The 24,189-nt window shown below is 47.3% G+C and overlaps 2 protein-coding genes and 2 long non-coding RNA genes across 5 annotated transcripts in view; 2 read left to right on the top strand and 2 right to left on the bottom strand.

Moving 5' to 3' along the window:
• LMNB2 (lamin B2) overlaps positions 1 to 1,348 on the bottom strand; it is a 38,942-nt gene extending 37,594 nt beyond the window's left edge. Inside the window, exon 1 of one of the 2 annotated variants that reach the window (XM_086862836.1) lies at positions 815 to 1,348. In XM_086862836.1, coding sequence (XP_086718962.1) covers positions 815 to 1,015 — 201 coding nt within the window. In that variant the 5' untranslated portion in view covers positions 1,016 to 1,348. The remainder of the gene's footprint in view (positions 1 to 814) is intronic. The other variant, XM_086862835.1, reaches the window with a different exon arrangement.
• Positions 1,105 to 11,208, top strand: LOC147649314 (uncharacterized). Its single transcript, XR_015279200.1, has 2 exons — positions 1,105 to 1,217; positions 7,847 to 11,208. It is a non-coding gene; the product is annotated as an uncharacterized LOC147649314 (long non-coding RNA).
• Positions 11,209 to 17,091: 5,883 nt separating this feature from the next.
• Positions 17,092 to 18,561, bottom strand: LOC111940352 (uncharacterized). Its single transcript, XR_002869479.2, has 2 exons — positions 18,342 to 18,561; positions 17,092 to 18,086 (listed from the first exon to the last, which is right to left on the bottom strand). It is a non-coding gene; the product is annotated as an uncharacterized LOC111940352 (long non-coding RNA).
• Positions 18,562 to 22,400: 3,839 nt separating this feature from the next.
• RPL36 (ribosomal protein L36) lies at positions 22,401 to 24,187 on the top strand. Its single transcript, XM_086862844.1, has 3 exons — positions 22,401 to 22,602; positions 23,362 to 23,496; positions 24,057 to 24,187. Exons 1-3 carry the CDS (start codon positions 22,510 to 22,512, stop codon positions 24,144 to 24,146), a joined length of 318 nt encoding a protein of 105 aa, XP_086718970.1. The 5' UTR covers positions 22,401 to 22,509; the 3' UTR covers positions 24,147 to 24,187.
• Positions 24,188 to 24,189: the final 2 nt, after the last annotated feature.

Genomic DNA, 24,189 nt, shown 5'->3' with positions numbered 1-24,189 from the left:
AGTGATGGGACACCGCACCTTGCTGACGGGGTTTGGGTTTGCACAGGACAGGACTGTCTCCATGTGCCACCAACTACATTCTTCCGCCATAAGGGAAGGAGAGCTCTGGGGGAAGCAGACACCATAGAATAGGGAAAAGCAAGGCTTAGGAAAACGAATCATCCAGTTTTGCTTACAAAATTCGAGGAAAAAAATCATAGTCGTTTACAAGGATTGGATTCCGAGTATTTACGGGGTCTGTAAAAGATTTCCTATGGTGAGAGGCAAAACTAACCTAAACCCTTTCAAATCTTCCATCCCATTGCATCAGCCGTCAAGACACAGGCCGTAGAGGACATCCAATACCCCTGTACCAGAGTACGCGAGTGCTGTGGGCGCGGGGCATCGGAGGGCCCGGGCCAAGGGACCTGCAGCGGCTCTGTGCTGCAGCCCGGCCGGCCCGGGAGCGCCAACACCGCCCTCAGCGTCGCGTCCGACTTGCTCCGCTACAGTCGCCGGCACAGTCCTCTGCCAGTGCCGAATCCCGGCCTAAGCCGCCTTGAGTGTGTCGCCAGAAGCCCCTCAGCACGACAGCGCGGCCAGAGAGCCCCCGGCCGCCCCGAGGGGGCTGCGCGGGTAGGCGCTGGGTCAGCACAGCCCCAGCTCCCCGCCCGGCGGACGCGCACGGCACGGCGGCCATGCGGAGCACGCCCCGCGCCGCGCAGGGAACGGGCGGGAATTCGCCAGGCGAGCCCCGGGCCGCGGACCCGACCCGGGACGGAGGCGAGGGGGCGCCCGACAGGCAGTCACTACTCGCCCCCCACTCCGGCCGTACCTCCCGGGTGGTGACCTCCTCCTTCTCTGAGATCTTCAGCAACAGCCGGTCATTCTCCAGCTCCAGCGCCCGCACACGGTCAATATAAACGGCCAGGCGGTCATTGAGCTGCCGCAGTTCCTCCTTCTCCTGCAGCCGAGAGATGCGGGTCGGCGACAGTGGGGTACCGCCGGGGGTGCCGCGGCTCGGAGTGCCTGACATGGCGCTGGGCTGGCGGGCGGGCAACGACTCATTCAATCCCGCCGCACCGGGGGAGGGAGCACTAAGATGGCGGGCGGGCGTTCCCTCGCGCCGCGGCGCCGCCTGGGATATGCAGTCCCGGTGCCAAGATGGCCACGGGGCTTGGCGGTGCCCGCCATTTTGCGCCCAATCAGGGACTGCGGGAGGCGGCTCGGGCTGAGTGGTAAGGTCCGAACCGGGCGCGGGTCCTGTTCTGAGGCGAAGAGGTTTTAGAGGCAATAGCGGAAGGGGCTGCAGCGACCGACAGGGCTGACCCTCACCCACTCCTGGCGGAGCAGCAGCCCGGATCCCCCGCGGGGCTCAGGCATGTGGGGTGACGGGTTCCCTGAAAGCGTGTGATTGTGTAGTTTTCACTGTAGTTCCGTAAAATATCGTCCATAGCAGGCTGTGCGCTGTTACGATTTGCCCTTCTTTGCTGTCGGCTCTGCACAGGCCAGGGTCCAGCTCTGTGCTGAAACTGTGAAAACATGGATTGGACGATCCCAAGGTTGAGCTTTTTAGGATTGCCTAAAGAGTGATATTTAATGGCTATAGTCAAACTTTGTACAAACTCAAATCTACTTAGAAGTTTCCTCTTCCTGAATATTTGGGGTAGTATTTTTTCGCAAATCCCCAAATCCTGTCAGTTCTGCGCATTAGCTAGTATAAACTGGATTACCATTTCCAAAGCTGCTCCTGGCCTTATGCCTTTCAGCTACAAGAGAGGGCTGAGAAAAAGTAGAAGCCGAAAAACAGACTTAAAAGTCTGTCGTCTGTATGAAGAGCAAAGAGAAAAAGTAGCAAGAGCATTATGCAAAAGTGGGAATATAGGTCTGGAAAGAGAAACAGGAAAAACAGCAAGAAAATACAGCATACGATGTGAAAACTTAGGGACCCAGGATGAAAAGGTAGGTAGGAGGTATTTGGTCTCAAAACAGCACTAAAATTATTTTAATCCTAATATCAAGTACACCTCAAACTGGAAAAACCTTGGAATAAACGCAGCGATTCTGGATGCTCAATATCCCTGTGGGCAAATAGCTGTAAGTCTCCCTAGAAATCACTGTGTAAATCACAGGTTTTCACCCGAATGCATTTGCCTCAACATGTACATCTGATACAAAAGGATATGTCCTTGCTGCTGTGAGACAGCAGAGTGCCCATCTCAAGTGCTTGGGCATCACCTCTCCCAGGACAGCACTGTGTGCCCCTCCATCTCCGTCTCCTGCTGAGAGCCAAGGGTGGGAATTTCCACACCAATCTGTGGAGCTGTGGTATCAGTGGGTTCCCTGGATGGTGTTTGTGAGTGACAGCTAAAATGGAAGCAAGATCGCTCCCCGTGCGCTTTCTCAAAGGCACAACCTCTACATGAGAATCACTGCCGGCATGGCGCTGCCAGTGAGATCAGATGATACGACGTGCGACCTAGCATGAAACGCAGCTTTCTGACTGAATCGGGAAAGGAAGCAGAGAGCAGAGACTACAAATCCCAGGGTCCTGTGGTCACTGCTCGCAGCGAGGTCGGATCCTGCTCCATCTGCCTTCTGCTCTTTGTTCCAGCCACGCTTGGGAGTTGCAGTACAGTATAGTGCGTGTTTTGAATTTTGGCGCCTGTCTGCAAACTGTAAGCGAACTGTTGCTGGAGCGGCTCCAGCCCCAGTCCCAGCCCCTTCTCCTGCCCCAGCTCCTGCCCCAGCTCCTGCCCCAGCTCCTGCCCCAGCTCCTGCCCCACGCAGTCCATGTCGTCTCTAACGGCACTGTCTTCCCCCGAGCAAACAAAAAAATACCCCTGAGCCGTGCACTTAGAGTGAACTTTTTCCCTCTTTAACATTCAGTTTCCAACACTACCAAATTTGTGGAAGACCAGCTATAAACTCTGGTTGTGTTAAGACAGGAAAAAATATTTTAAGATGCTGAAAGCCTCTTAAGCATTTTTGAGCTAGCTCACTTCTTGTAATTTGATGTGATCATCTGTGCATCTGTCATATTGTAGAAATTCTTTTAAGCTTTTTGCCGAATTTTGATTGATAATGTGAGGGACGACGGGTTTGTCTTTACAAACAAGCTGTGGGTCTGCTGATGAGATGCAACTATCACTGAGAGACAACAGAAACAATAGGATAGATTCCATTGAAAGATGAAAGAGTCACTGAAAGAGCACCATGAATTCCACAAGAGTTGAAAGTTAAGAAAAGATTATGCATTGCTGAGGGAAGGTATCCCTGGTATCAGGCACTCCGGGAAGTCTGTACCTCTCAAGTCCCTGAGCCCATGGGGAAAGAGAGAAGGGACAAGCGGCAAGGAATTAGGATAAAAAGGAGGCTGCGCCCTCCAAAATTGAGAGAGACCCCATGCCCCATGGCCTCTCCCTTTATTCGAATAAAGTAAAAGGACTCCTCTGTCTCCTTTTTGGACATAAACCTCTGGTGTTTGTGGATTAAATTTTCCTGACAATAATAAAGAACAGATGTAAATCCCCTTTGTTCATTAGGTTGAGCCCTCTGGTTTTTTTAGAAAGTGGCTTAGAAACTTTAAATGTTTCAAGAGTTTGTGTGCTTTGGGATTTCAGTGGGTTGTGGTTTTTTGGGTTTTTTTTATTGCAGTAAAGTTGTTTGTTTGTTTGTTTTTCAATATATACTTCCTGAAATATCCAATAGTAATAATACCTCATATTTTCTACATTTTTTTAGGAAGTCCCTTTCTTTTGCAGACACACATTTTTATCCCTGACACCTCATTAACAGAAGATGTATATTCACTTTTCCAATCTCTTCTAAAATGAAGAGAATGGTTTGGGGGTGAGATGGGGAGATAAAGAAAGGGAAGTGCAAAACCTGAGTGCCCACTCACCAGCTGTGTTTTCCAGGGAATGCAGCACATGTTTCAGTTGTGGCTTTGGCATCTGTTTAAATACAGGTCCTCTTGGATCCCTCCTGTGATAGGGATTTAGTATTGAACCGTGGTCAATATGGTGACTTATATCTTAATATTTAGCAATTAGTTTTTCATTAGAGACCTTGACAGACCTTTGCTACCCAAAATAATTTTACAATAAACTTCTGTTCTGAGCAAGTAGAATAGATTTGTTACCCTAAGATAGAATAATTTAGTGTTTGACAAAGGGATGTGTCAGCCTTACCTGGCTGGGAAAGCAGAGGATCACGTCAGTCTCTGGGGCTGTATTCCTGGGCATTCAGATTAGGAATCTAGATTGTTCAGAGTACACTGCAGCTCCTGCCTTGCTCAATCTCCCAGGTTCTCCCTTTGTGGGAAGGACAGCAGAGAAGGAAGCTGCTGCAGGTATAGGTCCTACCCTGATACAAAGTCAGGAACTTGGAAGAGCCTTGGGCTCATTATTGAAGCTCTGGCTCAGACACTTGCAACATATATGATTGTCTTCATAGGATAAGAATAAATTTTTGGAATGTCAGACACAGGCAATAGAGACAGGCTCTGTTTAGCTCTGGAGTGTTTCACCAGATAAATGAAGGAATTGCTTCCATGTACGTAATAAAAGACAAAGGAAAACCTTGTGTACCCTTTGATGCAGAGCACCTTCTCATTTGTTGACCAGTTTCCTGTACATTTGGGTGTAACGAATTTTCTGATGCTATCTGAGATTTCATAATGACTCTGACATTTTCATAAATCTGGAGATACAGGATTTCCACTGCTGTTTCTTAATTGTTTTGGTTTCTCAGCAGCTGCACCCATGTTCTTCCCTTTCTCACTTTACACCCTTTTATTTGTATGTCTTGAATAGGATTATTTTATCTTTCCTGTAGTCACCTAACTCCCCCTCTGCCTCATGTTCTTCACCTTGCTCAAACAGCCAGATAATGTTTCACTGATTGTCTCAGATATTGTCATTAATTTCAGGAAGGAGAAGGGATTGAACATGTATCACAGAACATTTTCCTATAAGTCCAAATTCAATCTAGCCTCTTCATTAGTGCTCAAAAAATTGCTAGCAATGGCTCCAAGTCTGGAAGAAGCACTCATACCTCACCACAGAGTTCTGGTCCTGAATTTCATCTTTCATTGAATATAATATTTTCCAGCAGTGTCAGGACAGAAAGCACTAAAGCAAGTGGAGAAATTTAATGGTATACCATGAGTCATGGATGAAACCTTCCTCATGCATTACGAGAAAGTTTGCTGAGATGTAAAAAACAGCAAAGAGGAACATGGTACACAATTGTGGGGTTAAAGCAAACAACAGACTGTCTGTAGGACAAGGTTTTTTTTCAAGACGAGACGTAAAGAGTAAAATGTGATCTCCCAATCAGTATACAAAGATGTTTACAGTTTGAACAGTAGAATGTTGTCACCATAAGGTGCCTTTGTTGTTAAATACCTCATGTTGTGTCATGTTTGGTAAATATCAATGTTATTGTGACAGCCTTGTTAAATGCCACCTGGCCTTGTATATTGCCTCAGCTGCTCCCGGCACCCCCAAATGGCAGCCGATGACCTCACCCAGTATGTAGATGAGCCAAACTCCTATGGGGATTAGCACCCAGGGGAACTGGAATTAACATCTAAAGACCCCTAGAATCAGTGAGCCATGGCACAAACCGGACACCAAACTACGTCAAGGAGCAATGTTGCACAACGTACTGATGTTCTGGACCTCATTGCCATAACTAACAACATGACTATACATGACTACCCTAGATTTACAGAGAGCCAGTGTCTTCTAGGGACTCTCGTGGGGACGGAAGCCTCAGCTCTGCCATGCAGCACAGCTGAACACCTCCTCCTCTGGGTCATCCATTGGGAGCAGCAGTGGTGTGTGCAGCCCCTCAAGCCCCCCACCTAGAGCTGACCTCAATAAAGGCATTAAAAAGGAGCTGGTCTCCTTGCCCCTTCTTCTCACAAGACATCACGCTGTTATGTGTAGAGGGTGTATTTATTTCTGAATCCAGCATCTACTGTTTGGCAGGAGTTTTGAAAAATAATATTCTTCTGGTACAGCATTTACCTCCTTATTGAGGCAGAATTCAATCTGTGTCACACTAGGGGAAGTGTCAATCAGGTCTGGACAGGGAGAATTCTGGTCTGTGCTTGGAATTGTTCCCTCTTTTGTGGCAGGAAGGAGAGTAACTTCTAAGCGTGGCCCTTTTAGGCCCTTCTACTGGAACCAGACCCTGGTTCCATGTGATCAGAAAGAAAAGAAAATTTAATTCAAGAAACACTTCATATCAAAAAACACTTCATATTGCCCCCCATCTCAACACAAAAGAAGTAAAAGAAGATGCTGAGTGGTCAGTGCTCAAGGCTCCCTGACTTTCTACATTTCTGCTTTGTCATTTTTCTACAGAGTGATTTACATGTTGGAGGTTAGGGTTTTTTCTTTTCTTTTGTTTTTCTTTTAGGGAATTTTCCCCCATTTTTGTTGCTGAGGAACAAAACTGGTACTTAAGAGAGGCAAAAGAAGCTGCCAGTCTCAGGAGAGAGGAGGGCATCTGGCTGCACTTCTCTTATCCGAGGGTTTCTCTCAGAGGGGCAAAGATACAGAAATAATTGGGCTGGTAAAAGACGGAGCTGGGGCAGCTGCTAGCTCACTCGCTCTCTTGGCTTTGGAGGACAGTCAGAGCTGCTGCTTGGGAGAGGGAATTCGCTGGCACTACTAGAGCCCAGCCTGGCCTTGCTTCTGCCATGGGGTGAGCCTTTTGCTCTTGATAGCAGCCACAGAACTGGGAGCATATTAACATCTGCTTCACCAAACAAAGGACCCACACCATCTACTCGGGTGCTACACAGGATCCCCAAAACCCCTCTGCCTCCAAGGGAGCCTCTCCAAGTGGTGTTCCAGAGCCAGGCGGCTCCTGCCCAGCCCTGCCGCTTCTCTGCCACTGCTCCAGGTTTTCACTACACTGTAACCCTGCCTGCCTGGACGCTCCTCAGCTCATGCTACAACTGTGGAGTTTCTGTTACATTTAATTTCCTCCTCTGGAGTTTGCTCATCCCTGCAGCTCCAGCTGCCGCTCCATGGTTCCTGCTGCAGCCCGTTTTGGCCATTGCTGTGTGGAGAGGCGGCCGAGCTCGCGCCACAGCGCCCCCTGCAGGCGCAGGGGAATCATCGCACCTGCCCTGCCCGGCCGGGAGCCAACAGCGCCCCTGCTGGCTGTGAGCGGAACTGCACCAACAGGGAAAGTGGCCGCAAGAAGGCCGGGACCGGGTCTGAGGTTCTGGCTGGGACCGGGTCTGAGGTTCTGGCCGGGACCGGGTCTGAGGTTCTGGCTGGGACCGGGTCTGTGGTTCTGGCCGGGAGCGGGTCCGAGGTTCTGGCCGGGACTGGGTCTGTGGTTCTGGCTGGGACCGGGTCTGAGGTTCTGGCCGGGACCGGGTCTGTGGTTCTGGCTGGGACCGGGTCTGAGGTTCTGGCTGGGACCGGGTCTGAGGTTCTGGCCAGGACCAGGTCTGAGGTTCTGGCTGGAACCGGGTCTGTGGTTCTGGCCGGGACGGGTCTGAGGTTCTGGCTGGGACCGGGTCTGAGGTTCCGGCTGGGACCGGGGCTGTGGTTCTGGCTGGGATTTGGTCTGAGGTTCTGTTTGTTGCTGCTGCTGTGGTTGTTTGTTTGCCTTGTTATGCACACATACATACTGCTAAAGAACTGGTATTCCTTTTCCCATATCTTTGTCTGAAAGCCCTTTGATTCCAAAGTTATATCTTGGAGGAAAGGGGGTCACATTTTCCATTCCAAGGGAGGTTCCCACCTTCCTTGGCAGACACCTGTCTTTCAAACCAAGAGCCTTTCTCTGTCTCAAGACAGATGATGTTTATTTTAGTGTCCTTCCTCTTTTCCAGATACAGAATCAGCACAACCTCTGGCCCACCTGACAAATACACAGGATGCACAGCTGAATGGTGGTGCCTGGGACCCCACTGTCTTCTGAACCTGAAGCTCATCCTGCTCATTGCAGAGTTACGGATTTTTAAAGCAGGCAAACACACCAGATACAAACTGATTTCCACCTGCCCATTTGACTGCATTAGTTTTTCAGCCAGCCTTCATGGCACCATGGCCAAAAAACCAGTCACCTTCTGAGATCCACCACCTGCAGCTTTGGAAAGGCAGAGCTCCCTTCTCTCCTGCTAGTAGAGCCAGAATTCTCAGAGGGTTGCTGTGAAGCCTGTACTCACCAACAAATTGTTGTGTCACATTGGATGAAAGATGCTCTCTCAGTGGGGAAGCCATTTACCCATCAATTCCAAGTATTAACTGAATCACCTCCCCAGAAGGGAGGAGGCCAGGTAAGACAGTAGCCTGATACTGCTCAGCAGTGCTCCACTTTCCTGTCTTACCCCTTCTTGGCCAAGGCCTTACAAGATGCAGTTATTTGCATTTGCCAAGATCTAGACCTAGTTTTCTGCTAGATGTCTTCCAGCAGGGTCACCCTGTAAGCCAGCAGTTCCAAGGACGCTGGCAGAGGCTGGTTATAGGGAAGGCAGGCAGGAGACAGGCTCAGCCTCATGCCTAAATCCAGGCTACCTTAAATTCAAGGCTACGGTCTTATGTTAATTAACAAAATATGCATAGCAACCAATGTGAAAGACCTTTCCACCACTCCCATAGGTAGCCAGAGGCTTTCCCTTTGAGCTGAAAGGGTGTTGCTCTCAATGTCTGGTTTCTTCTGGAAGTGGCCCTTCCCCAGTGCATGCTGGCTGTCCTGCCTCAGGCCTCTGGACCTCAAATAGCTGAAAGCTTCACTCGCTTCTGCAAGGTTCAGGATTGCATGATTCTGCCCTGTGCTTCAAATGTCCACGCACGGTGTTTCCCCAAGTGGTGAAGCCTCTCTGTCTTCCAGGAAATAATTACAACAGCAGCCAGCAAAAACCTCTGCATAGGGTTCATCACACACACTGTTTCTGCAAATGTGGCCCTCTCAATCAGGGATGGAATTATTCCCATACGTAACGGAACACGGCTCTGAAAAGAGGATCTAGGGACAACAGAAATGATAACTTCTCTCTTTACTAGCGAAGAAGTGGCTGTGGCTGTGATACACAAAACCTGTGATGATGATGATGAGCAAGGCCTCTCTTATGGGCAGATGGTGCTGTGTTGGCCCTGCCTGGGTGCTTGATGGTAATTGCCACCAATGCTGTACTGTGGTCTTTCATAGTCCTGTTCTGAGCAGGAGAGAACTGGACAAGGGTCTGTTCAGCCTCTGTTGGTGAGATGACAGAGGTGGAGGGATCCCTGGTGTGTAATAGAGCCAGGGAGCAATAGGAGCCAAACTGAGCCAATGTCCTGCCTTCTCTGAGGGACCTACACAACTGAGGCTTCCCTTACAGCCACTGTACAGGGAGTTTTAGACTGCTGCTCCCCTGAGCCACTGAATGGTGCAACGGGACCATGTGAAACCAACCTTTCCTCCTTGCTGGTCTTGCTGGGGACGGAAAGGTTTCACCCTTATCAGATGGGAAAGGCCACTTACAGACCTACAGATTTCCCTTGGAAGTAGTCACTTCGGGCAAATGCAAGCTCCATTTGTATTCCTGCTGCCTTTTACAAGGTGGCCAGTGCTTTGCAACAGCTGGATGCCATGTAGCTAGGACTAGGAATGGTTTCTGTGGGAATGAGACCATGCCTCAGTCCCTTGGTGGGCAAGCTGAAAATCACTGCTGTCAAGGGGGAGCAGGCTGGATGGTGTGGATGGAGAAGCCAGGGGGCATTGCCCCTTTGTGCAGCGCCAGGAAGCTGAATGAACTCTGCCCAGTTGTCACTCTGTACTGATGGGGTCCTGGGCTGTCCAGCCGTAAAGAGTTTCCAGAGAGAGGTAGGAGCACAAAGTATCATCTAATCAGTGGAGCCTGTGAGGACTTCAGTTTTCAGACAGAGGCTTAAAGCTGGCTCTGGATTCTAGCTCAGTGTATTCTTGGTTCCCCATGCTTCTCCCTGACCCAGTATGTTGGTTTGGCACAGGCTGTTTTTTGGTAGTGGTGGGGGGAGCCACACGAGTATCTTCTGTGAGAAGTTGCTAGAAGCTTCTACCATGTCTGACAGAGCCAGTCTGATGGCTCTGAAGATGGACATGCTGCTGGCACAATTAGAGACATTGGTAATGCCTCTGTGACAACATATTTAGGAAAAAATCAAAACAGTGCACACACAGTTTTTTCCAGGGATAGTGAATCACCGCTGCTGGGGCCATTCCTGGCGCAGCGTGTGGCAATGCACTGCCATAGCCATAGCCATCTCAGTGTGGCCCATGGTGAGCCTTGCCTTCCTGGCCTCCCCTAGCTAATTGTGCTGCGGATAGAAGGGCAGGGGTGGCAGCGGTGGCTCCCCCTCCCAGTGCCCTGCATGAGGAGAGGCATTCAATAGAGACAGTGCGACAGCATCAGCACCACTGTGCAATGGCAGCAGGGCCACATTGACAGCAGCAGAAACATGGCGAGCAATTCCCCAATGTGGAACCTAACTGAGATCAACTTCTTGGCACTGTGGGATCCTGCAGGAATCTTTGAATTAGTAAAATTGTTGTAAAATTTGTAAAATTGTTGGCAGTGGTACCTAGAATCAGGAATTTTCTTCTAGTCAGAGAAGGGAAGGAGGTGAGAACATGTGAGGGAGAACAACATGGCGACACCAAGGTCAGTGGGAAAAAAGGAAGGGGAGGAGGTGCTTCAAGCACCACAGCCAAGATTCCTCTGCAGGCCATGGTGAGGACTGTGGTGAAAAAACTGTCCCCTTGTCATGCATGAAGCCCATGGGGGATGAAGAGCTCCATCCACTTGCAGCCTATGGGAAAAGTGCTCATGGTGGAACTGGGGGATGTTAGAGAAAGCTGTGATCTAGTGGGAGACCTGAATAGAGAGGACCCCTGCTTCCAAAGGTAGAGAGAGCCCTTGCTTCCAAACCAGAGCAGCCTATCCTTAGGGGACTGCAGCCCATGGATGAGCGACCTGTGCCACAACAGTTTTGGGATGACTGCCAGTGGGAGGGACCCCATGGCACAGCAGAGCAGACTCTCCCTGAGAGAACAAAAGAAGATCTCTAGTGATTAATTGACCAAAACCCCCACATCCTGTCTCCCTGTGTTGTTGGTGGGAAGGAGGGAGGGGCTGGAGGGGGAAAAGGTGTTCTAAGTGCTTATTTTACTTCTCATTATCTTCCTCTGAATCTGTTAATAATAAATTTACTTTATACCTTTAAATTTAAACCTGTTTTGCCCTTAAAGTGTTTATTTTTGACAAGAACAAACAGGAAAATTGGTCATGAATTGGTTGGTGTGGCCAGGTGTGTGCTGTCATGGACAGCAAAGGAGAAATGTTCAGAGTGAGAAGAAAACTAGATGAAAAAGTAAACAAAATTCAAGGGATTTATGTAACAACAGAGCAAAAGTAAAGGGCTCAGTAGTCATAATGCCCATGGATGGCCCACAGAAGAATGGATTCTCCACACAGAATTTTCTCCTTCTGGGAGTCCCAGTTATGAACCCAAATATGTCCTGAGGCTGGCTGATCACCTCTAGGCACTACACTGGAAGAACTCCCAGTTCCTTGCCAGGTATAAGGTGAAGGTATTCTCCCTACTGGCCTCAGGCTATTCCTCCAGACCCTAAACTGGGCTGGGGATCATCTCTATTAATGGTGCAAGTAAATCCCCAGAGATGGATGATGCTCTGAACCAGATCTGTCCACACTGCTGGGAGAGACAGAGCTGGACACTGTGCCTGTAAAATCAGGGCAATATTTCCTAGTATAGTGAAGGAGAACTGTCCTGGTCTCCTTGGCACACAGGAAGGACTGACAGTGAATCTATACCACTTGTTAGTTCTCTACAGTTTGAGAAGCTCAGCATTTTGAACACAGTTGTTGTTTTTCTGGATTCCATGGGGTTATACCTTTTGCACTTGAAGAAGCTCAGAGGTTCAGTCAGAGCAGGTGCAGCCTTAAATTCCTGCACTTGGGCAGATTACCCACTGAGTGAGGACATCCATTCAGCCCCCAAAACAGTGGCCTTGATCTTTCCAGTTTTTTTGCATGCCAGCCTGTCGTTTAAACCACTAACTAAGAAAATTACTTACTTTTTGCTGTGAGATACAGATTAGAACAAGAGCAAAACAGGCATACAACTTAAAAGGGAAAAAAAAGAAAGTTTATTGACAAACCACAATAATAAGAACACCAGAATAAACTTCCAGAAAAACCTTTCCATCTCCTATCTACTCACTATTCCCTTGTTCACATGACAACAGAGACAAAAACTCTGGAACTCTGATGGTTAAAACAGTCCCAATTCTTGCTAGTCTTTTTACCAATCTTTATAGAGAAACAGAAGTTTCTTCCTGTTAATTTATGGAGTTTTTCACAAGAAAACTATTTTTGTTATAGTTTTCTATTGCCCTAATGTTAGCTGCTCAGAGCTGCTATTATTAGAGTTCACTCCTCCCATTTTCACATCACTCTGAAGTATGTATGGGCTATGCGTCTAGAGATAGCATTTTTAAGGATAAGTTATTCAAAGGCAAAAAAAAAAAGGTCTTCTTCATCTGTTTCTGTGAGCTTCACCAGAAAACAGTTTTCTCATGGCCTCTCAGGGCTTCAAATCTCTCAACAGTTTTCTCATTGCCTCTCAAGGCTTTTAATCTCCCAGCACTTCACTATACTATAATTACTCTTTACTCAAATTTACACTTTGAACACTATTCCTCTCTAGATCCTATATCATGAATTAAAGGAGTTCTTTTCAGGACTTCATTGTCCATCTCCATAGTTTTAACAGGGAGATATTTCAGCTTAATTAAAGCATCTTCTTAATTCTCTACCTTTCCTGAAGCTTCTTTTCTTTCTTGTCACTGGTAGTTTATAAAGTCTCTTTTCATGTTAATCTTTCTTTCTCTCTCTCTCTGGATAAAAAGATTAATCCGCAAGTCTCATCTGGGTAATGAAAGAGTTAACATCTTGCCCAGGCTTTTGTAGATGGTTTGGAGATCTCTGCCGAACAGGAGCTGGAGCCGTCTGTGATGGAAAGTTCCTCATGGCTGCTCTGGAGCGTGTGGTCGCTGCTCCAACCCGCTGCAAGTCCAGGGCCTCTCTCTTTCTTCACTGGGCAGTTTCTAGTGAATTAGTTACAGCAAAACCTGCAGCCGAGCCAGAGATCGGCTCGGCCCGGCCCAGGCCCGAGGAAAACCTTCCCCAGGCCCCCCCATCTCCCGGCCGGGAGACGGGGCAGGCCCGGCCCCATCCCCGCCCGGCCGCATGGCCTGGGCAGGGACGGGAGGCCTGGAGCTCCGCCACCCTCCACAGCCAGAAAACAAAGAGAACCCAGAGAGCTCTGCTTTTAAATTTTAAGGTAGGGTTCACAAGTTGATCCCACTTTTCAATGGCCTAAACTGCTGTCAATTCCCAGCAATGACCGATAATTGGTCAGGAGAAAAGTCCTCAAGCACTTCCCAGCAACTCCAACTCCCTTAAAGGTAAAGTAACTCCATGACACAGCCTCTCACAGTACACTACATAGGGCCATGCTGAAGCTGATTATTTTGTACATTCAAGATTTCTGCAGACAGTGTAAAACAAATTAAGCCCTACAAATCTATGCTATTCTCATACTCAGAACTGGAGTTTAGCAGTTGTCCTAGGGTGACTTTACTTTTAAGATAGTTTAGGGAGCTAGGGAAGTTGAAGCTGCTGGAGGCTGATGGGAGTTTTTTCTTTTGACCAATTATTGGTCATTTCTGAGAATTGGCAGCGGTTTTAACCATTGAGAAGTGAGATCAACTTGTGAACACCACCTTTACCTTGTGAACTTACTTGTGAACACCACCTTTACCTTAAGATCTAAAGCCAGGGCTCTCTTGTTCTCTTTGGTTTCTGGCTTCTGAAGAGGTAACAGGGCTGTCTCGGCCTTCTCTCCCCCTCCAGGCCGGACAAGGCCGCAGAGGGCGGGGGGGGGGAGAAACGGAGCCGGCCAGCCTGGCTTGGTTTGCAGTTTCTGCTGCTGAACTGAAACCTGACACCATGAACATCTGCAGCTTTCCAAGACTTTAACTCTTTTACTACCTCGATGAGATTTACAGATTACTCCTTTTTCCCAGAGAGAGAGAAGGAAGAGAGAGAGAGAAATAATCAACATGAAGAAGACATCATAAAACCATCAAAGACAGTGAAGAAAAGAGTTAAGTTTGAGATGAGGAAGAGAGAATAAGGAGATGCTTTAATTAAGATTAAATATTTTTCTGTTAAAGCTATGGAGATGGACAATAGCTTTCTGAAAAAAAGCTTCTTTAATTCATGACAGAGTATATTGGGAGGAATAGAGTGTTCAAAGTGTGGATTTTGAGCAAAAGGTGGAGTAATTGTGATACAATGAGGTGCTGGAACAGAGCGGGCAGAAGTAATAGCTGAAGATTTGGGGCCTTGAGAGGCAAAGAGAAAACTTCTGTTTCCAGGGAAGCTCACAGAGACAGATGAAAAGAACTTTTGCCTTTGAATAACTCATCCTTAAAAATGACATCCCTAGACTCATTGACCCATACACACCTCAGAGTGATGTGAAATGGGAGGAGTGAACTGATGACAGGATTTCTGGGCAGCTGGCATCAGAGAAATAGAAAGCTATAACAGAAAATGTTTTCATGTGAGAAACTCCATAGATTAGCAGAAGAAGACTTCTGTTTCTCTACAAAGGGTGATGAAAAGACACTATCAAGAATTAGGACTGTTTTAAACACCAAAGTTTCTTTGTCTCTATGTTTTCATGTGAACAAGAGAATGGTTGGGTAGTAGGGGAGAAAAGGGTTTTCTGGAAGTTTTATTCTGGTGTTCTTATTCTTACAGTTTTTATTAATAAACTTTATTTCTTTTAAGTTTTAAGCCTGTTTTGCTCTTGTTCTAATCCATATCTCACAGCAAGAAATAAGTAAGTTTTCTAGTAATTTTTTTAGTTACTGCTTTAAAACCACGACAGCAGTACAGAGGAAGCCTGCAAATATCACCATCAAACAAAAGCTTTTCCTCATTTGCTGTAGCTCCTGCCCATTTACTCCATCCAAGCAAATCTCTTTCATGGCTGCCCTAAACACCTGATTCTTGCACCTGCCTACCCACATGCATGCTCAGTGTGATGGTGGTAAAGAAAAAAGTAATATGATACTGGTGGCATTCAAAATTCAGTACAGAGCACAGGCTGCAAGAGAATGGGGCAGGGCTGGGTCTCTCCTGACTGTACCAAACTCAGGACAGCAAATGGCTTCCTGTTGTAGGTCCCTGGTTAGCCAGAGCTGTTCTATAAGGATGTGCAGCTCCAACACAAGTGTTAACTGAGGCAGTGCTCCATCACTTTGCTGTTGTCCCCAGCTGTGGACTGGAAAAATGTTTTCCAATGAGAGAGATGTATTGACAGCCCCTAAAAGGGCTCCAAGAGAGATGGAGAGAGACTTTGGACAAGGGAGTGGACAAGGGGGAATGCCTTCCCACTGCCAGAGGGCAGGGTTAGATGGGATATTGGGAAGGAATTCTTCCTTATGAGGGTGGTGAGGCCCAGACACAGGTTGCCTAGAGCAGCTGTGGCTGCCCCTGGAAGTGTCCAAGGCCAGGCTGGACAGAACTCAGAGCAACCTATGGAACGTAGAAGGTGTCCCTGCCCATGGCAGGCAGTTGGAACAAGATGAGCTTTAAGGTCCCTTCCAATCCAAACTCAAATCAATCTATTTATCCCTATTATTCTATTCTATTCTATTCTATTCTATTCTATTCTATTCTATTCTATTCTATTCTATTCTATTCTATTCTTCTATTATTCCCTATTATTCTGCGACCTGAAAGCCAGTTTCAAAGAGCTACTCCATGACACTCTAAACATATAGGTATTAACTGAATAATCTTCATAGTCATCTAGTTCTGTTTCAAGATCATTATACAGCTTAATGAATTATCCCTTGTTAAATACTTTGAGATCTTGGGTGGAGCACACTTTGGAGTTGCAGAAAGCATTCCTTTAATCTCCTTGATTATTCATTCAATATGTCCAAGAGAGACTGATCCCATGCACATACCTCATTATCTCCCTAGGCCCATCTTCTTCCTTGTCACATATGTTTTACTCTGTAAACTTTAACTTTGACAGAACCTCTGGATTAAGGAATCAGCACTGCCAAACACATGTAGCATGTTACAGTACATGATGGGATAAGTAGATAATTCTCTTTCAAAGTGGAGCCAAAGGTTTCTACTTTGACTTTCTTCACTAAAAACTGAACTCCACTAGGAACTGATTTGTTTTTTTGTTTAATAGCATTAGACCAAAGTATTTCTCTCCAGTGAGACCATGACAAAGGCTGAGCCAGCCTAGCCAGGCATGAGGAAGAGAACAAATTACTGCAGCTGCTGGAGGAAAATATGTAAATAACTCTATGATGGTGGGCACCTAGCCAACTGCATTTGGGCTGCAGATTTGAAAATTAAGCACCAATGGTTGTTTTGAAAAAAAACTTGGGTTTGTTTTTATTAGCATGCAGATGAGTGCCAGGCTTTATATATAATAATAGTGCAGGGGTATGAGCGTTGCATGCTCCCCTCCCACAGCTCCACTGGTGCAGCAATGATTTAAGTGATTCTTGGAGAAGACCTGGAATTGCTCTGGGCTGATAACCAAGCTTTTTGAACTCAGAGGAACTGCATTCAGAGCCAGGCCCCACTCTCCTTCACTGTGCTCTCCAAACTACCAAATGGATAAACAATTAGGATTTTTGCACATGAGATGAGGGAACCTGAACTCCACAGTTTGCTGAGAATTGGGGCTACACTGACAGTTGGATCCCAGAAAGTCTAACGAGAATAAAATCCATCTCTGTATGTGAAAGACAAAACTCACAGTGTTAGAGATTATTGGCCCAATATTTCATTGAGAGTGATGTGAATAATCCCTTCCTTAGAGTATACAGAGTAATATAGAGTAATATTAGTATTTATCTCTTTAAACAGCAGCTACTCTACACAAGGCATGCCCAGGGTTCTGGCTCCACAGGCTGCCACAGTCTGATTGGAAGGAAACAGTGGCATTTTTCCTACCTGGACAGATCATCTGTTCTCAGTGGTGCTTTCACGGTATTCAACTGCCAATAAATTTATTTTCCTAATAGTTTGGAAGAATTCTTGAATCCTGGGGAGCCAGTGAGGGTGAGACACATAGGTAATGATACCCTGAAGCCTGGTGTATGCTACCATACACCTCCTCCTGCACCTGGGGAACACTGTGAATGAGCTGTACTGCAGGAAGCTTCTCTGTGGCTCCTGTGTTACAGACAGGGCTCTTTTTAGCATGTGCTATGTCTTGGTTTGAAAGACAGGTGTCTGCCAAGGAAGGCAGGAATGTCTTTGGGATAGAGTATATGACCCCCTTCCCTTCAAATTATAACTTTGAAATTACGGGGCTTTTGGGCAAAAATATGGGAAAAGGAATAACAGTTCTTTAACAATATGTATATGTCTATAACAAGGCAAACAAACAACAATGGCAGCAACAACAAACAGAACCACAGACCCGGTACCAGCCAGAACCACAGACCCCGTGACAGCCAAAACCTCAGACCCGGTCCCGGCCAGAACCTCAGCCCCGGTCCCAGCCAGAACCACAGACCCGGTCCCAGCCAGAACCTCAGACCCGGTCCCGGCCAGAATCACAGCCCCGGTCCCAGCCAGAACCTCAGACCCGGTCCCGGCCAGAACCTCAGACCCGGTCCCAGCCAGAACCTCAGACCCGGTCCCGGCCAGAACCTCAGACCCGGTCCCAGCCAGAACCTCAGACCCGGTCCCAGCCAGAACCACAGACCCGGTCCCGGCCTTCTCGCGGCCACTTTCCCTGTTGGTGCAGTTCCGCTCACAGCCAGCAGGAGGCAGAGGGGTCTTGGGGATCCCGGGATTTCCCCTGAGGCAGCCGAGTAGATGGTGAGGGCTCTTTCTAGTGAAGTAGGGTCTTCATATGGTCCCAGTTCAGTGGCTGCTTGTATCAGCAAAAGTCTCACTTGTGGTAGGTGAAAAGAGTAATGGGCTGGACACCATAGTGGAAGCGATAGGAGCAGCTTGACTGTTCCCTCTAATTTCGAGAGAGAGGGGGAGAGATAGAGAGAGAAAGAGCTGAGCCCAACCCAGCCCCTCACCCTCATCCAAAATCTCATAATTTCTCTGCCCTTCCAAGAAAAGTCCCCTCAGTTACTGGAGTGCAGCTGCACTCTTCCCCCCACCTCCTTGGCTACTTCTTTCTCTTAAGTACCTGGTGGTTATTGTCTCTTAGCAACAGATGGGAGAAAAATCCTTGAGAGAAAAATAAAAAAAAAGAGAAAAATCCTACCCTTAAACAGGCTCTCTTCATAACCTCGGAGCAGTCAGGGGAGAGTAAGGTACTGCACTTTTGCTTCTTTCCTTGGTCTTTGGTGAGGTTGTTATAGATGCATAGTATAATATTGGCTTTCCACAAGTATTAGGATGAATGTTATATATATAATGTTAAAATGACTTTGCTGTATGAATACAGTCTTTATTTCTGCTATTAGCAAAAATTTAGGCATAGTAGTAATAGTTTATATAGTATGCTTGTACTGTCTGCTTGGTTGAGATAACACCCAATGAACAGATACTGGGGACCCTGCTTCTTACTCTCTGTGGAAAGAAGGAGCCAAGGCTCATATTGAAAGGTGATAAGAAGAGGATTAAAACCACAAGCCAAGAAACATGCATGCTCTGAAAAGGCAGACCCAAGGAGTGGCCATACTAAAAAGTTCCTGGAAAATGTAAACTAGTTAGTGGAAAAGTTTGAATTTGCATGAAGGTCTATGAATATGCAACAGGCTAGTGTAATGGCAAAGGTATTTAAAGGATATCTCCAAGACAGTAGGTGTAGTCTTGGCAGAATGCCAAGCACTTGGCCTTTTTAACCTTTTGTTTTTATTGTTTTTATGTCCTATTGGGGTTTTTTTTGGGTTTTTTTTTTATTATTATTTTTTTTTAATTAAACCATTTAAAATTTACCAGGAAAAGTGAACATTGTTTTTCACGGGGTCAAGAGGTGTTGCCGCTGAAGATGAATAGATTACATGGACACAGGTCGAGGTGTGGTGAAAAGAAGAGAAAGTTTTTTCCTCCCAGGATTTGTAGGCTTCTGACCACAGCCAGGGATTGGATGGTCAGGATAACACTTTCTCACTGCACTGGCCATGAGAGATGCCCATCACAAGACGTGGAACAGAAAGAATGTACACATATCTATGTTTACAGTTACTGTCCTGGGAAACTCCTTAGAAAACTATGTCAGCAAGCTCAGAAGCTGAGTTTTCAGGGCGACAAAGAGGAGCTCTAGCTTTTCCAGTTCTGTTCCTGATGTCCATGCAATGCCTGTGTATGTCTCTTGGGTAGTTTTGATGCTGCTTCCACCCCCCACATTCTTAATTTTTGTATTTAAATGTGATGCAGAATTTTCCACTCAGTCAGTCTGGCCTCCTGTTGTACTTGCTCAACATTGGGATAGATCATTCTTATACTTGTTGTCCATTGGTTAATCAGAAATTCAGGTGGCTGTTTTAGATCTATCTCAGCTCACTTCTCTTCCAGGTTGAAAAAGGCTCATTCCTTCCACTGCTCCTCTTACTTCAGACCTCAGACATCTTCATGGCTTTCTTCTGAATTTATTCTAGTTTATCAAAGTTTTTTTTGTATTGCAAGGCCTGAACATGGCACCACTGGTGTGATCTAGTGAGTGCCAGGAAAAGGGAGCAATCCCTTTTTGGCCCCTGCCAGGTACATCTGTCCATACAGCCCAGGACATCACTGCAGCAGCCAGGATGCACTGAAGATGTTCAGCCTATTTGTGGTCCACTGAGCCCTACATGTCCATCTCAGCAGAACCAGTCCATCCCAGCTTCAGATTCGGCTCCAATCCCAAGGCTTCCTCTACCTTACCTACCTTTTTTATGCCCTCCTGTCCTTGGGCTCACCTGATGGGTAACATCTTGTAATGCTTCTAGGAAAGCAGTAAGTCAAAGAGTGAAGAGATGTAATGCAGAATCCAAAGAAAGATTCAAGAGAGATGCAAACCATTTGCAAATGCTGGGAATGTAGAAGACGACATTTAACAATGTTGGAATGGGGCAAAAGCTTCTGGAAACTGAAAACCAGGATTTTCTATTAGGGACTTGTGCAGGCAACTATAGGAGGCAATGTTATGAATGAATGAAATTAGACAACTAGGTCTATTGAGTTAATAGCAATTTAATTTTTTTAAAAAATTAGTGAATTGAATAGCAATTTAGTATAAATGAATACAATTTAGTGAATATATATATATATATATATATATGATTTGCCAGTAATTAAATCTGATTAAAACATAAGCAAAACCAGCTGGGGTACAGAGAGGGCTTCTCATCCTACTTCACATACAAAACAAGCAATTCAAACTAAACTTATATATGCTTACCATATGCTTATACAGATTCATTAATGTTTCTTGTAAGTTTCCTCCCACTTTCAATTCTTAAATTCTATGACACTAGACTTCACAGTGCATGCCTCACTTGTTGCTAGGGGGTCTTCAGTCTTCTTTTGGTAGCCTTTGGATGAAGGCTTACACTCATCTTCCTTGTCCTCTAAATAACTTTAGAAGTTGTGCATGCGTACTAAGCATTGTGCTATGTAAGTAAGCATTATAGTCCAATAATTAGCCTTGCATTTCATAATTTTAGACCTTATGCTTGAAGTCGTTACAACTTTGTCCAGCTCAAGGTCGATTCTGTCTTCAGACATTACTTATCTTTAAAACTACATCCTGTATCCTATTTTTAACATGTAGTATCTGCAAAGGGGTCCATCTGCCTTGTAACACTAATTCCCTTTATTGCTTTATAATGATAACTTTCCAAATAGTTACAATTTAGTTAGCATGAATCATCTCAATTTATTACAGCAAGAACTCTTACCTCTGGGAAATGGTGCAGTTTGGGGGGGGGGGGGTGTCCAGTGCAGCACAGAGAGGTCAAATGATGAGAAACCCACGGGGAGTTTGAGAACTGTAGATCTGTATGTTTCTGCATGAATGGAAAGATGTCCTGAGGGGAAGGTAGCAATAGTCGGTGTGAGAGGGAAGAGTCCTATAGAGATGCTGCTAGTGGGGTGGTGCTCACAGACCAGGCAGAAGGAAGCAGCAGGTGCCGCCTCCTCCTCTTCCAAGCAAATATTTATTTTAGGACCACTTTAGGACCTAATGAGGTCACACAGCCAGAGCAGGTGAGGGCCCTTCTTCAGCACACTCAGAGGTGAGTGAGCAGCCATCCTAAGGCAGCTCCATGCACATCGGCAGTGGCAGGAAAGGCAGCAGGGGAGCTGACACCTCCTCCAGCCTGGGGCTGTGGCAGCTCCTCCTGTGAGGAATACAAAGCTTTTGGATGGGGAGACCTTCAGCTGTCCCGTGCAATAGTTCTCAGTAGCAAAGATGGTGCTGATTTTAGAAGTGCAGATTGACAAAAAAAAAAAAAAAATGGCATTCGTAATTTTTCTTTCTTGACTTTCAGAAACATTAGAAATATTTCAGAAAGGCAGTTCCTTCTGCCTTTGTAGGACAATCACCCCCACTCCGCAGACACCGGTTCATACTCTGCCCTCCTGTGGAGCAAGGCATCCGAGTCAGATCTGTCCCACCCTCCTAAGGCACGAACATTCCTCTGTTGGAATCTGTGCCATGAGGGGGTGACAAGAGTCCAGCTCTGAGCTGGTGAGCTGGGACCACTGCCCTGGGATGAAAGGAACCAGCCGTGAAATGACAAGCTCTACAGCAGAATGTAAAGTTCTTTAATTTGTTTTAAAATCCAAGATTTTCAATTTCAAGAAAATATTTTCCATTTCAACAAATTAAATTCTGTCTTTGAAAACAGAAAAGTGGAGTTGAACATGTACACCTCAGTTCTCTTTCAGAGGTAGAAAATCCAGTACCTTTTATTCCAACAAAATCGTTTAATCTCTTTCTTTAGGTTTGTCTGTCAAATGTTATCAGATCCTGGTCAAGCAATACCAAAGTTATAGTTTATCGAGGAAAAGCCTGTAAGTGCAGGGCTGTACGGCCTTGCAGCGCGGGCACCCCGAGGCCCCGTCCACAGCTGAGGGAACCAGCAGTTCTGCCGGACCCCCCGCTGCGGGGTGACCCTCCTCTCTTCCCCGCTGTCCCCTCACACCCACAATGACCCCACGGGGGGGCGATTCCCCCTCGTTCCCCGCTGTCCCCTCACACCCACAATGACCCCACGGCGGGGTGATCCCCCAGCCCCGCATAGCACACCTGACGCGCCGCCAGGGGGCGCCGTCTCCCCCGTCCTTTCCTCCGCGGGCCCTCGGCCCCGCCCGCCGCCGGAAATGGCCCCGTCCCAGAGTCCTGCGCGCTCTCGTTCCTTCCGGTGCGGCGCCATCGTCGCGGGGCAGGTGGGGCCGGGTGTGTCTGTGTCCATCCGCGTCCATCGGGCCCGGGCGCCGTAGCCATGGCCATCCGCTACCCCATGGCCGTGGGCCTTAACAAGGGCTACAAGGTGACCAAGAATGTGTCCAAGCCCCGGCAGTGTCGCCGTCGCGGGGTGAGTATGAGACTGCTGGCGCGCGGTGCCCCGCGCCCGCCTCTCGCGGCGGCCGAACGGGCCCGCTGCCCTCGGTACGCAGCGCGGTTGTGTTTGTGTGTCCGGCGCGGAGCCCTCTACCGCTTCCGGCCCCGTCCAGAGGCGCTGGTGCTCCGGGCTTTCGCTGTGGAGAGATGGGAGGGCTCAGAACCCGCGCGCTGCCCGTGACTGCGGGGCGGACGGGGCTCGACGGAACAGGGCCGGGAGGGCCGGTGGACTCGGCCGGGGAGGGACGGGGTGTGAAAGCTGTGTGCCTTTGAGAGCCTCTCTTACTCTGCTTCGCTTGGTAACAACAGGCAATCCCTTACAAAACTGCCCGGAATTTCCGTACTAGTATATATGTATACAGGTCCGATAAATGCATGTTCCGGGACATGAATACATCTGGGTCTATTGTTTATTCTTATTATACGCTTTGTGTAGCTGCGGTGCCCGACGTGTGCTGCAGTGCAAACCCTGGCTATGGTCCTGCTTTTTCTAAAACTGCTGGTCCATACCACTTTGTGGCACATCCGGACCCGCACCTGAAGAAAGATCTGGCACACCTGGCCAAGCTCACGTGCTCTGCAGGATCTGCCAGAGAGAGTTTTCTTGGGACACGCCAGGAATGGGCTTGTTTTGAGGCCTAGCTGAGAGTATGCCACAGCCCCTTGGAGTCCCCTTTGCATCAACCAGCATGTAAGTGCTTTGTAAACCTGTGTCCTCCCTCCTTTCCCACAGCGCCTGACCAAACACACCAAGTTTGTGCGAGACATGATCAGGGAAGTCTGTGGCTTTGCACCTTATGAACGACGTGCAATGGAGTTGCTGAAAGTGTCCAAGGACAAACGTGCTCTGAAGTTCATCAAGAAGCGGGTGGGTCAATCAATTAAAAATGATGGCAAAAACTACTGTGCCTGTTTTCTGCCCTCTCCTAGGAATATTTGGCTTTAATTAATTAATTACCTTTGTTTTTTTCATTTGTTTCGGAAGTCACTGGTGTAATACAGTGGATGGAGAGAATATTCCTTGGGGGGTGGGTAGGAGAGCAGGAGATGGATGCAAAGACACTTTGTCAATAAGGCCCTGAATTCCAGGATTCAGGCTTGTCATGTTATTTTTCCATGGTTTGCATGTCTGGTGTGGGGAAGATGGGAGCAGCACTGAGGTTGGGTGCTATTAACCAGGAGGCCTCAAATGGGGTTCCTTGAGTTGTAGTGGTTATGAGGGCTGAAAGCAGCCCCTTTTGTGTACCAAATAACTGTGTTGAGGTACTGCTGAGACATGATGGCAAAGTCCTGGCTGGAGGTCAAGTCCATCTTACCACTTTACCATTCTGCCTGGTTTTGAGGTGTGACAGCAGTGACACTTGTGGCAGTCCCAGTTTGTCCAGTCTCTACTGGGTAAAAACTGACAGCTCTGCTCTGTCCCTGCAGGTTGGCACTCACATTCGGGCCAAGAGGAAGCGGGAGGAACTCAGTAATGTCCTGGCAGCCATGAGGAAAGCTGCTGCAAAGAAGGATTGAGTTGCACAGGCTGCAACACAATAAAGTCCTTTCTCCCAAAACC

The sequence above is a fragment of the Cyanistes caeruleus genome, chromosome 25 (assembly GCF_971803275.1).
Source record: "Cyanistes caeruleus chromosome 25, bCyaCae1.hap1.1, whole genome shotgun sequence".
Classification (NCBI taxonomy): domain Eukaryota; kingdom Metazoa; phylum Chordata; class Aves; order Passeriformes; family Paridae; genus Cyanistes; species Cyanistes caeruleus.
This window is presented reverse-complemented; position numbering and strand designations above follow the sequence as displayed.